Source organism: Hypanus sabinus, chromosome 15, assembly GCF_030144855.1.
Source record: "Hypanus sabinus isolate sHypSab1 chromosome 15, sHypSab1.hap1, whole genome shotgun sequence".
In the NCBI taxonomy this organism is placed as follows: domain Eukaryota; kingdom Metazoa; phylum Chordata; class Chondrichthyes; order Myliobatiformes; family Dasyatidae; genus Hypanus; species Hypanus sabinus.
Window position 1 is genome coordinate 33,270,991 of NC_082720.1, and position 14,730 is coordinate 33,285,720.

Here is a 14,730-nt window from a genome sequence, read left to right on the forward strand (position 1 = left end):
AATTTAAATTTAAGACGCAGGAATTCCAGCAGCAAAATAAGAGTGAGAGGGGCTGGTTCCATTAAATAATAACTTCTAACCTCATTCTTTATGAATTGGGAGGTGGACCATTATTCCCAGCCCCTCCAACCCCACCAAAGAACTTTAGCTTCTATTGTGAATTCCCTCTTACTGCCTCAATCAACACATTTTTTGCATGTAAGCAGCAGTCTTTCACAAACTCCTTTCCTATCGGATTATTATTCTCTTCCTTCCCCAGTGGGACCCAGTCTTTCTCATCTCCTTTCTGATTGGTACTTGCTTCCAAGAAGGTACTGTATTCTGCATTGGTCACGTGTCTGAGGAAGAAAACCTTCCTCACTTTACTTTTATCAGTTTATTTGGAGAAACATTAGTCAGCCTCATCAAATCTTTACTTGTCTGACTGCAGGATAATAAGGAACAAATCTCAAGTGTGATAGCAAAGTGGCCAATCAGAAGATATGGGAGAGCCATATAACGTAACGGCTGCGCCTTGACATTACTCCTTTATTGGGTGTTTCTGTCTGTTGACCAAATCGACATGCTGGTGTGCTGGCAAGTGTCCAGCAGACTGTGATCTTTAATAATGTGTTCTGGGAATTGGGTATGTGGCATCCTAAAAGTAATGCTTAATGGAGGAAAGAAATTGACATAATCAAAGAGAGTGAGGAGATGAGGCAGGATGAGATGGGGATTCACAGGAAGTGAATAGTTATCTAGAGACCAGTGATTTTTGGGATGAGCTCTATTTTCCATCCCGTGAGGAATGATTTAAGACAGACAACCTTTGGAGCCAGTAGGCATACCTTCATTTTACTGCTGCGTTTTCTGGCTCCTGGGATAACCAGCTTGTAACATAACAAATTTGAAGTTTACTTATTTTCCTGCTTTGATGATGAGTTGATTGCATGGCAAAAATATCCATTACCTTAAAAAAAGCTGAGTGTACTTTTGCAAAAGGTAGATGACAGTTGTGAGGGTTAATATTAACTCACAGAAAATATTACAGCACAGAAGCAGGCCCTTTGTCCCATCTAATCTGTGCCAACCCATTAATCTACCTATTCCTATCGACCTGCACCCGGACAAAAGCTCACATTCATGTCCCTATCTAAATTTCTCTTAAAAGCATCAAGCTTGTTTCACACTCTTACCACCCTCTGAGTGAAGAAGTTTCCTCTCATGTTCCCCTTAAACATTTCACCTTTCACCCTTAACCCTTGACCTCTAGTTGACCTCACCCAGCCTCAGTGGAAAAAGTCTACTTGCATTTACCCTATCTGTGCCCCTCATAATTCTATATATCTCTATCAAATCTTCCCTCAATCTTTCATGTTCCAATCAATAAAGCCCTGACCTATTCAACCTTTCCCTTAACTCAAGCCCTCAAGTCCCAGTAATATTATAAACTTTCTATGCACCGTTTTAATCTTGTTTACATCCTTCCTGTAGACAGAAACTAAAACTGCACACAATACTCTAAGTTAGTCCTCACCAACTTATAAAACAATTTCAACATATCATCACAACCCCTATTCTCAATACATTGATTTAGGAAGGCCAATGTGCCAAAAGCATTCTTTACGACCCTTTCTAACTGTGATGCCACTTTCAAGGAATTATGAATCTGTTTTCCCAAATCCTCCTTGCCCTACCACAATCCTCAGTTCCTGAGCACTCACCATGTGGACCTACCCTGTGCTCCTTCAAAAGTGCGACACCTCACAATTGTCTGCATTGAGTTCTGTTTGCCGTGTTTCGGACTATTTTTCCAGCTGGACCAGATCTCACCCCGGCTCTGGAACACTAAGCTGCCGGTTCTGTTCCTCCTGAAACTAAGATACTCTAATGGCCACAATGTCATAGTTCCACATGTTGATTCATGCCATAAGCTCATCCATCACTACAGTGTTCCTTGCATTGAAATATATGTAGCTAAGAACATTAATACTACTATGCTCAACTTTAGATTGCCGAATTTGTTGTTCAGCCTTCATACATCTTTCTCCACAACCACTCTCCTATCTGTACTGCTGCCCTGGTTCCCATCCCCTGTAACTCAGCAACTTAGTTGATGTGAATGACATGCATTTTAAAATGCTTTGAATACTGGCTTTTGACAGCTTTATCGTCTATGAGAGCATGCGAGGTTGCCAATTCTCCAGTGGTCCTCTTATTGATGAAAGTTGATGTAAAATTATAGTTTGGCTTCGTTTATAGTTTAGCTTCTCCAGGCTAGTGGTCATTGTAAATGATATTGCCTGCCAGAATGTCTGATTAGAGAATGTAACCTCATTTCTAGTAAAATTATTCTTTATTTTCGTAACTTGCTTGGATACATAGCACAATGCTCTAGTTCTGCATTAATTTAAGTTGCTAATAGTGATGCTAAAATTCTAAACTCAATAGTTCTTGTTCTTCAATCAGCACAGGAGAGTAAGAGATCTTGGTGTGGTTGATCTTGTATATTTTTCTGTTCTATGCGGGTCTCACATTTTTAATTTGATAATTTGCATTAATTTCTGGGTCAATAATATTCTGCACATTGTATCATGTTGTTTATTTCAGCACTAAATCTTTTGGAATGTTTAAGTTCAGAAGCGGAAGTGTTGAGTGGTGGAGATGGGATGTTATGTTGAAGTTGTACAAGGCATTGATGAGGCCTAGTGTGGAGTATTGTGTGCTATTTGGTTACCTAACTACAAGAAAGATGTAAATAAGTTTGGAAGAGTACAGAGAAAAGTTACACAGATGCTGCTGGGACTGGAGGACCTGAGTTGTAAAGAAATATTGAATAGGTTAGGACTTTATTCCTTAGAACGTAGAAGATCAAGAGGAGATTTGATAGAGGTATACAAAGCTACGAGGGGTATAGATAAGGTGAATGCAAGCATGCTTGTTCCTCTGCAATTGGGTGGGACTACAACTAGAGGGCATGGGTTTATGGTGAAAACTGTAGAGTTTAAGGGGAGCATGAGTGGAAATAATCTTCACTCAAAGGGCCGTGAGAGTGTGGAATGAGCTGCCAGCTCAATTTCAACATTTAAAAGAAGTTTAGGTAGGTTCATGGATAGTAGGGGTAGGAATAACAATGGTCCAGGTGCGGATCGATGGGACTAAGCAGCTCAAATGATTCAGCATGGACTAGTTGGATTGAAGGGCCTGTTTCTATGCTGTACTTTTCAATGACTCTGTGATTCTATGTGAAGGCAAACATGCTTGCTCACCAATGAAATGATTGACTATTTCTAGCTTATTTTGCATTATTGTGAAGATTCAGCCAGATGGTTCCTAGCATGTCACACATCAAAGTTCAAAGTAAATTTATTATTAAAGTACAGAACTGTTGCAATATACAGCCCTGAGATTCATTTTCTTATGGGCGTACTCAATAAATCATAATAGAATAATAACCATAATAGAATCAATGAAAGGCAGCACTAACTTGGACATTCAACCAGTGTGCAAATGACAACAAATTGTAAAAATACAAAAAGAAAGAATTAATACTAATATATAAATAAGAAATAAATATCAAGAACACATAAGCTGAAGGGTCCTTGAAAGTGAGTGGATAGGTTGTGGGAACATTTCAGTAATAGGGGTAGAGAAATTGAATTTGATTCAAGAGTCTGATTGTTGAAAGGTAATAACTATTCTTGAATATGATGGTGTGAGTCCTAAGGCTCCTGTACTTTCTTCCTGATGGCAGCAGTGAGCAGAAAGGATTTGCTGGATGAAGAGTGTCCCTGATGATGGTTGCTGCTTTCCAGCAATGATAATTCGTGTGGAGGTGTGCAGTGGTGGGGAATGCTTTACCCATGATGAACTGGGCCATATCTAGTACTTTTGGAGTATTTTCCATTCAATTGCTTTGGTGTTTCCATACCAGGTTGTGATGCAGCCAGACAATATACTACCCACCACACATTTATAGAAGTTTGTCAAAGTTTTTAGATATCATGCCAAATCATAGAAACATAGAACATAGAAAACCTACAGCACAATACAGGCCTTTCAGCCCACAAAGTTGTGCCGAATATGTCCCTACCTTAGAAATTACCTAAGCTTACCCACAGCCCTCTATTTTTCTAAGCTCCATGTACCTATCCAGGAGTCTCTTAAAAGATCCTATCGTTTCTGCCTCCACCATCATTGCCAGCAGCCCATTCCACGCACTCACCACTCTCTGTGTAAAAAAACTTACCCTGACATCTCTTCTATACCTACTTCCAAGCACCTTAAAACTATGCCCTCTCGTGCTAGCTGTTTCAGTCCTGGGAAAAAGCCTCTGACTATCCACATGATCAATGCCTCTCATCATCTTGTACACCTCTGGCAGGTCACCTCTCATCCTTCGTCACCCCAAGGAGAAAAGGCGGAGTTCACTCAACCTATTCTCATAGGGCATGTGCCCCAATCCATCCTTGTAAATCTCCTCTGCACCCTTTCTATGGTTTCCACGTCCTATCTATAGTGAGGCGACCAAAATTGAGCACAGTACTCCAAGTGGGGTCAGACCAGGGTCCTATATAGCTGCAACATTTCGTCTTAGCTCTTAAACTCAATCCCATGATTGATGAAGGCCAATGCATTGTATGACTTCGTAACCACAGAGTCAACCTGCGCAGCAGACTTCGCAAACTTCTGAGAAAGTAGAGGTGCCGTTATGCTTTCTTCATGATTGCTCTAATGGGCTGGGCCCATGATAGGTCTTCTGAAATACAAACGTTTGTAATAATACTAAGGAATTTAAAGTTGCAGACCATCTCCAGCTCTGATCCTCTGATGAGGACTGGCTCATGGACCTTTGGTTTCCTTCTCCTGAAGTTAATAATCACCTTGGGTAAGAGGTAGTTGTTGTACCACTCAGTCAAATTTTCAGTCTCCCTCCTATATGTTGATTTGTCAGCACCTATGATTTGGCCAACAAGAGTGTTTTCATCAGCAAACTAAAATACGACACTGGAGCTGCACTTAGCCACACAATCATAAGTGTAAAGCAAATAGAGCAGGGGACTAAGCACACAGCCTTGAGATGCACCTGTGCTGATGGAGATCTTGGAGGAGATGTTGTTATCAGCCCAAACTGATTGGGGTCCAAAAGTGAGGAATCAAGGGTCCAATTGCATCAGTAAGTGGTGAGGCTAATTTTTGAAGTTTAGTGACTGATTTTGAATGAATGTTGGTATTGAATGCTGAACTATAGTTGATGAAAAGCATCCTGATATATGCATCTTTGCTGTCCAGATGTTCCAGGATTGAGTGAAGAGCCATTGTGATGGTGTCTGTTGTGGGCCGTTACTCTGGTAGGCAAATCGGAGTGGATCCAAGTCACTTCTCAGACAGTAGTTGATATGTTTCATCACCAACCTCTCAAAACACTTTATCACTGAATGTAAATGCTACTGGATGACGGTCATTGAGGCAGGTTACCACTTTCTTCTTAGGCATTGGTGTCATTGATGCCTGCTTGAAGCAGATGGGTACATCAGACTACTGAAGTGAGAGGTTAATGATCACTCCAGCCAATTGATCAGCACAGGTCTTTAGTACTTCGCCAGGCTGGGCTGGATGCTTTTTGTAGGTTCTCCATCCAGAATGATGCTCTCATGTCAGCCTCGGAGACTGAAATCACAGGATCATCGGGGGGGTGGGAGTTCATGATGGTTTCGCCGTGTTTTGATAGTGAAAGTGAGCATAGAAGGCATTGAGCTCACCTGGAAGCTAAGCTCTTTGTTGCTTGATTTAACTTTATAAGAGGTGACGGTATTCAAACTCTGGCAGTGCTATCGACTATCCTTCATTGATTCAAGTTTAGTCTGGAATTGCCACTTTCCCCTTGAGATGGCTTTCTAAAGGTCGTACCTGGACCTCTTGGATCTTTCTTTGTCACCAGAATTGAATGCCTCTGATCTGGCTCTCATTCAGGGCTTCTGTTCGTGGAAGATTCTAAATAATTTTGTGGAGACACACTCATCTACAACTGTTTTAATAAAGTCCGTGTCAACTATGATGTATTCATTCCTATCCACAGATGAGTCCTTGAACATAATTCAGTCTACCAACTTGAAGCAATCCCTCAGCCACTCCTCTGCCTCCTGTGTTGCCTCATTCTCTGAAGCTTTGCTCTTTAGCCTCTGCCTGTATGCAGGTAGGAGTAAGACAGCCAAGTGACCTGATTTACCGAAATGCGGTCCGGGCCTGGAATGGTAGCCATATCTTAGAATAACAGTGGTCTTGAGTTTTGAGATAGCTGGTGCTGTTGGTAATTGGGAATTGTTCTCTTCAAACAAGCCTAGTTGAAGCCCCTGACTATGATTTTAAATGTGTTGGAATGGACTGCTTCTTGTTTGGAGATGGCATCATGCAGTATCTTAAGCACTTGATTATAGTTGGCCGCTGGTAGTATTTAAACTGTGACCTGGATGAAGAACTGGAGAGATGGGTTAGTAAATTTGCTGATGATACAAAGGTTGGGGGTGTTGTGGATAGTGTGGAGGGCTGTCAGAGGTTACAGCAGGACATTGATAGGATGCAAATCTGGGCTGAGAAGTGGCAGATGGAGTTCAACCCAGATAAGTGTGAGGTGGTTCATTTTGGTAGGTCAAATATAATGGCAGAATATAGTATTAATGATAAGATTCTTGGCAGTGTGGAGGATCAAAAGGATCTTGGGATCTGAGTCCATAGGACGCTCAAAGCTGCGGTGCAGGTTGACTCTGTGGTTAAGAAGGCATATGGTGTCTTGGCCTTCATCAATCATGGGATTGAGTTTAAGTTCCGAGAGGTAATTCTACAGCGATATAGGACCCTGGTCAGACCCCACTTGGAGTACTGTGCTCAGTTCTGGTTGCCTCACTACAGGAAGGATGTGGAAACCATAGAAACGGTGCAGAGGAGATTTACAAGGATGTTGCCTGGATTAGGGAGCATGCCTTACAAGAATAGGTTGAGTGAACTCGGCCTTTTCTCATTGGGGTGACGAAGGATGAGAGGTGACCTGATAGAGGTGTACAAGATGATGAGAGGCATTGATCGTGTGGATAGTCAGAGGCTTTTTCCCAGGGCTGAAATGGCTACCATGAGAGGGCATGGTTTTAAAGTGCTTGGAAGTAGGTACAGAGGAGATGCCAGGGGTAAGTTTTTTACGCAAAGAATGGTGAGTGCGTGGAATAGGCTGCCGGCGATGATGATGGAGGTGGATACGATAGGGTCTTTTAAGAAACTCTTGGGTAGGTACCTGAAGCTTAGAAAAATAGAGGGCTATGGGTAACCTTTGGTAATTTCTAAGGTAAGCTTTGTGAGCCAAAGGGCCTGTATTGTGCTGTAGGTTTTTCTATGTTTCGATGTTTCTAATATTTTGGAGGAGAACTCCCGAGGTAAATAGATCAGATGTCATTTGACTATTAAGTGTTCAGCGTCAGGGGAACATGAGTTTGACAAAACTGTCATCTCAGACAGCACCACTGAGACTATCATGAAACACATGCCTTCACCTTTTGCCTTTTCTGAATCAGCAGTTTGGTTAATTCTGTTGATCAAGAAGCCTTCTTATCTGACTGCTGAATTTGGTGTGCTGGAAGAAAGCCACATCTCACTCAGACACAGAATACAATGATCTCTTATTTCCCTTTGATACAGCAGATATGCACTCAGGTCCTCAGTTGCATTCTCACGTGACTGCACATTTGCTAACAAGACGCTGAGTAGCGGAGGCTTCACCCCTTTCCAATTCAGCCTGGTCTGGAGCTCTGCCCCGACCTCCCAACCTCGCTTCTGGTCACATGGTGATGAACCTTCACCAACTAACGGTTGCTGTATCTGCTTGATCTGTCTAGGCCTTCAGAAGATTGTGAAATCTATAGGTCATTAGTTGATTTTAAAGTACCTTACCTAAAGGGACAAATGTATGTTTTAATAAGATTTTAATGGCAGACCAAGATCAAATACTGTATGTTGCTTTTTTTTTGGAATTTTGCCAGAAGTGCTGGGTCAAGAAATTGCAGAAATAACTTTGGGTTCTTACAGGAAAACTGCATCTTTACAGCACAGTTCCAGACTTGTACTTAGTGTCCACTTTATGAGGAACACCTGTACACCTGCTCATTTAATCAGCCAATTATCTGGCAGCATCTCAATAAATAAAATCATGCAGAAATAGTTCAGTTGTTGTTGATCCTAAACATCAGAAAGTGGAAGAAATGTGATCTAATTTACTGTGAATGTTGAAAGATCGTGGGTGCCAGTCAGACTGTTTGCAGTAACCTGGGAAAATCTGCAGGTTCTGGAAATCCAAAGGAACACACACAAAATGCTGGAGGAACTCAGCAGGTCAGGCAGCATATATCGAAAAGAGTAAACATGGCATGAACATCAATTTCTTTAACCCACACCTCTCCTTCACCATTCCCCATTCCTGATTCCCTCTCTCACCTTGTCTGATCATTACCTCCCTCTGGAGCTCTTCTTCCTTCCCTTTCCTCCATGGCCTTCTGTCTTCTCCAATCAGATTCCTCCTTTATCTCTTTCATGTTCATGTGCATAAGCTGCCCTTAATCATTGTAGTAGAAATCAGTTTGAGAGGTGCCCTGAGTGTAGCTAATGTGAGTAACTGCAATACACTTTGTATATAAGACCATAAGATATAGGAACTGAATTAGGCCATTTGGCCTGCTCTGATATTTCATCATAGTGGATCCATTTTCCCTCTTAGCCACAGTCTCCTGCCTTCTCCCCATATCCAGTTATGCCAGACTAATCAAGAATCTATCAACTTTTGCCTTAAATATACATAAAGACTTGGCCTCTGCAGCTGCCTGTGGCAAAGAATTCCACAGATTCACCACTCTTTAGCTAAAGAAATTTCTCCTCATCACTGTTCTAAAAGGATGCCCCCCACTATTCTGAGGCTGTGTTCTCTGGTCTTAGACTCGCCCACTATAGGAAACATCCTCTCCACATCCATTCTATCAAGGCCTTTCTCTGTTTGATAGGTTTCAATGATGTCACCCTCATTCTTCTGCATTCCAGAGAATACAGGCCCAGAGCCATCAAACACTCTTCATATGACAAGCCAATCAATCCTGGATCATTTTCGTGAACCTCCTTTGAACCCTTTCCAGTTTCAGCACGTCCTTTCTAAGACATGAGGCAAAAAACAGCTCACAATACCCGAAGGGAGCCCTCACCAGAGCTTTATAAAGTTTCAACATTACATCTCTGTGCTTCTATATTCTTGTCCTCTTAAAAAGAATGGTAACATTGCATTTGCCTTCCTCACCAGAGACTCAACCTGCAAATTAACCTTTAGGGCACAAGGACTCCCAAGTCCCTTTGCACTTCAATTTTTGTATTTTCTCTCCATTTACAGTATAGTCAATCCTTTTATTTATTCTACTAAAGTGCATGGCCATACACTTTCCGATGCAGTGTTCCATCTGCCATTTCTTTGCCCATTCTCCTCGCCTGTCTAAGTCCCATAGCCTCTCTACTTCCTCAAAAATACTTGCCCTTCCACTGATCTTCATACCATCTGAAAACTTTGTAGCAAAGACATCCATTCCATCATCCAAATTATTGACAGATTATGTAAAATGAATCGGTCCCAACACAGACCCTTGTGGAATACCACTAGTCGCTGGCAGCCAGACAGAAAAGGCTCCCTTTATTCACACTCATTGCCTCCTGCAAATCAGCTGCTGCTCTATCCATGCTAGAATCTTCCCTGTAAAACCATGGGTTCAAAGCTTGTTAAGCAGCCTCATATGTGGCACCTTTTCAATGACCTTCTGAAAATCCAAGTACACAACAACAATAGATTCTCCTTTGTCTATCCTGCTTGTCATTTCTTCAAATAATTCCAACAGATTTGTCAGGCAAGATTTTCCCTTGAGGAAACCATGCTGACTACAGCCTATTTCATCATGTTTTTCCAAGTACCCTGATACTTCAACCTTGATAATCAACGCCAGTATCTTCCCTACCAGTGAGGTCATACGAACTGGACTTTAGTTTCCTTTCTTCTGCCTCTTTCCCTTCTCGAAGAGTGAAGTGATATTTGCAATTTTCCAGTCATCCAGAATCATTCCAGAATCTAGTGACTCTTGAAAGATCAATACTAATGCCTCCACAATCTCTTCAGCCACCTCTTTCAGAACCCTGGGGCATCTACCATCAGTGCAGGTGACCTATCTACCTTCAGAACTTTCAGTTTCCCAAGAACCATTTTTCTAGCTATGGTATGTTTCCACACACTTTATGACCCCGACACCTAGAACTTCTAACAGGTGTACATCCACTGTTCACCAGTGATGAAATAAGACCATAAGATATAGGAGCAGAAGTAGGCCATTTGGCCCACTGAGTCTGCACTGCCATTCAATCATGTGATGGTCTAATTCTTCCAGTCATCCCCACTTCCCTGCTTTCTCCCCATACCCTTTGATGCCCTGACTAGTCAAGAACCTTTCTATCTCTGCCTTAAATGAAGCAAATGATTTGGCCTCCACAGCTGCTCTGACAACAAATTCCGTGGATTTACCACACTTTGACTAAAGTCATTTCTTGGCATCTCTGCTTTAAATGGATGTCCTTCAATCCTGATATCATGCCTTCTTGTCCTAGACTCCCCTACCATGGGAAATAACTTTGCCATATCTAATCTGTTCAGGCCTTTAAACATTTGGGATGTTTCTATGAGATCCCCCTTCATTCTCCTAAGCTCCAGGGAATACAGCCCAAGAGCTGCCGGAAATTCTTCATATGGTAACCCTTTCATTCCTGGAATGAATGAAAATTTTGGATGGTAGAGGGCTTGCAGGTTGTTGAGCCTCTTCAAAGTAGTTAAGCTGTTTTATCTTATTTTCAATAATTATATTGGCTGCACTCTTTTCATTCCCAGGAACTTTTACATATCTCGTCCTCGGTATTATTTTTATTTCCATAGTTTGTCTTCTTTTGAACATTGGTGTTTGTTAGTCTTTGTTTGTGTGTGTGTGTGTGTGTGTGTGTGTGTGTATGTATGTGTATATACATATATATATATTCTTTTTCATAAAATTCTGTTGTATTTCTTCTTTTTCCTGTAATTTTGTCAAGTTAATGATTCTCAGGATAATATATACATGTAGTTTGATAATAAATTATCTTTGAACTTTGAACCATATATTTCTGAAGTTATCAAGTTAACAGTGTGGTTATGGGAGGGAAAAGTCAGGTCCTTTGCTGGGACTGAACCAGGGTTTCACCGTTTCTAAAGCAGTTTTTCTAGGTATTCCTGATTGCTTGCTTGAATGTGGAGATTTGATATTTAATCTGATAAGTATTAGTTAGATAGATTGAGCTTAATGTGGGTTAAAATATTGACACAACATTATGGGCCAAGGAGCCTGTACTGTGCTGTAATGTTCTATATTCTAAACCATAATGTGAGACTGGCTGCTTCCTTGTATGGACTTGCCTGACTTTATCTCATTAGTACATTCTGTTCCTTGTTGATGAAATTGGCATTTTGCAAATGCCAGAAAGTATAGTCCAATCTTAACAAACAATACTTTGTGCAAAACAAACAATGGCATTGCCTCACCTCCTACAGATACATTGCCCAAAAGGCTCAGAGTCAAAGTGGAAATAACTAATTTTTGCTGGCGGTAGGCCAGCCCAAGTATTAATTGCCAAATCGTCCTCCTCTTGATAAAAAAAACAGTTAGGTTGAAGAAGTTCTGACACTTGAACAAAGTTACATGCTGAAGTTGAGTATCACAATTGATACATAGCCCTCCCAAAACCAGCTGTTACCTTAATCAATTGTCGAATAGTCAGAAAACAGATCCATCACTGTCAAATTCATTGCCATCCTACAAAGTACAGGTAAGTACTAAGTAGTGCTTGCAAGTGAAACCCATGGCTAATTTCAGCCAGCTCTCTAACATTGTCCCCAGTTGGAATATTCTTATTGATTGTATTGCATGTTTAGAATATAGTAGCTGCTAAATGTTCTGCTTTGTACTTAAAATCTGATTCCATTAACACTGATGGAACTAAACTTCAGGAGCAGAATACAGTGTGATGCTACTGCTATTCTACAGGAGTGCCTGAGAGACTGGATGCACTGTCAACTCTGTTTGATCAAGGATGGACACAGAAAAAAATATGAATTTAAGTAATTAGCAGTTAGGTCACACTATGCAAAAGTTGGAAATTATTAGTGATTTCAGGACTAGCTACCTTTTGGAGTTTGGGGTTTTGTTTCTTTTGATAATATTACTTTGCTTTATATTTATTTAAATAATTTTTACTGTCACAAACAATATATAACAAAAAGTTAAACATAAGAGACTGCAAGGAGATATAGGATGGCAGAATATGCTCACAAATGGCAGATAAAATTCATACTTAGAAGTGTGAAATTATGCATGTTTGCAGAAAACCAAGAAAAGGCGATACATGTTAATTGTCACAATTCTAAATGGTGTGCGGGAACGTGTACCTATATTTTATTTTAAAGTAACATTATTAGTTGGGAGAATGACTCAAAAAGCATTTGGGATTCTCGGCATCATTACTACAGACACAAAGTACAAAAACAATGAAATTGCAATGAACTTTTAATAAAACTTTGGTTAAATCACAAATGGAATATTGCATCCAGTTTCTGGGAAGATAGTTATGTCTAAGAGATTGCAAAAAGCAAGATACTAATATTTCCAGGAAATAAGGATTTCTTCTATAGGGTTAGACTGATGAAGCTAAGTTTGTTCCCTTGAAGCTAAATTCTGAGGAGAAATGATGCAGGTTATACAACATCATGAGTCGTTTAAGCAGAGCAGGTTAAGTGGAGCAAGCAAAGAGGAACAGCTCCCCTTAGTGGATTGATGAGACCGAAGTTGATGGGCAAAAGACTCAAAGGTAATGAAATGGGAAACTTTTCATACATTATATGTGAATGTGAATTGAATCTTTCTGCCTGTGGGATGGGTGAATTAATTGGGGCTTTCAAAAAGAAATTGCTAAGTAAATGAGGGAGAATAATTTGTAGTGCTATGGAGAAAGAGCTAGATTAGGATTGAATAGACTGACTTGTAAGGGAGTGGCATATTCTCAGTATGTTGATTGGCAGCCTCCTTTACCACAACAATTCTCTGACTTCGTTAAAAGACATTCCAATACTATTATCTATTTCTGCATCAAGGTCACTTTTTCACCAGAGCCTTATCCAACATTCCAAAGAGTGAAGAGCAAGATCTGCACATTTGCAAGGAGGATCTCATCAAGGTTAAAGATATCGGGGATGACTCAAACTGGGAAGCAACTGCACTCTCAACCAATGAAAAGGGCCTCGTTCCGGTTTCTGCTCCGCAGGCTCTTCTCTACCCATTCTACCAGTATGGCAAAATTACTCTCACTCTTATTATATTTTCATGCAAAGCTAATTTTTTAATGTTATGAAATTGGTCTACAGAAGTTAGTACTTTGACAAGATTGAACATAAAGACCCAGAGACTACTAATCTATGGATCCCTCCTCCTCTAATATAGGATTATTCTCCTTAAGTGGAGAAAGTCCCATGTAAATCATACTCAAAGTCATTATTTACATATGAGTTAAAATATAATTGTGTTACACTAAGGCACTGATGAAAGGCTTTCAGTTTGTTTGGTTGAAGGTGGCTTCCAAGAGCGCAGTCCTATTCCTTATTTCTTTATTTCCCTGTATCTCTGCAGCTTAATTTCTTGCTCTACTGTCACATGAACTCCCCTTGTATTCTTTTTCTACATATCTACACAATAGAAAAATTTACAGTTGCCTATTAACCTGCCAATACATCTTTGGGATATGGGAGGAAAACCCACACAGTCATATGGAGAATACGCAAGCTCCACACAGACAACACACAAGGATGAAACCTATATTCCTTAGGCTTTGGAATCCCTGAACTTATTGAGTTGAAAAATATATTATTACTTAAATATTTTGCATCATATTTTCTTTTTTTGACAAATATAATAGTTGTGCTAAGGTTTGATTAAAATTATAATGTATCTATTTGGCAAAACTATAAAATCAGCTTCAATGTTAAGACCAAACTATATATATTTTTTGAAAGGCTCAGAACAGTTATTTCTTGGAAAAGCTTCTGCTGTTTTATTGTTGTATTTGTTTACGTCATGGATATTTGAGACCCATGAGTTGCTGATTAGTTATAGTGCACTTGAATTTGATCCCAGGTGGTTCCTGAAGACAAGAGCAGAAAACTTTGGTGGCTATGAGAAATGTAAACACCAGTTCCCCCATTCAATTGGTAAGCAATTTTTTAATTAACCTTGTGATAGATTTTCCATTTGTTAATGGGCAAGGTTGCGGAGAACTTGAGAGGAAAGTTTATTTTGCAGATACTTGATACTTGGAGCTCTGCCAGAGATGGTGCAGAAGTTGGATAACATCACTATCTTTAGGAGATATTTAGGCAAGCTTTAGAATAGGCAGGATATAGAACAATTTAGTTTTCATGCAGCTAAATGAGATCAGTATAGATCAACAACAATTCAGCAAAGGATACAGTAAGCTGAAGCATTCTTTTCTGTTCCGATGAATAATTTTGTATTTGTTAAATTATCTTTCTCTACTTTGATATATAGGGATGGAAGGATGAGGTAGTGGATTTTATATAGCAAAAGAAACTTTATTCAAAATTTTTAAAAAATTTGA

General features: G+C 40.1%; 1 protein-coding gene across 6 annotated transcripts in view; it reads left to right on the top strand.

The window, feature by feature from the left end:
• sh3tc2 (SH3 domain and tetratricopeptide repeats 2) overlaps nt 1–14,730 on the top strand; it is a 103,032-nt gene that overhangs the window by 65,354 nt on the left and 22,948 nt on the right. For all 6 annotated transcript variants that reach the window (XM_059990190.1, XM_059990186.1, XM_059990188.1 and 3 more), the window contains 2 exons: nt 13,214–13,406; nt 14,250–14,323. In XM_059990190.1, coding sequence (XP_059846173.1) covers nt 13,214–13,406; nt 14,250–14,323 — 267 coding nt within the window. The remainder of the gene's footprint in view (nt 1–13,213; nt 13,407–14,249; nt 14,324–14,730) is intronic.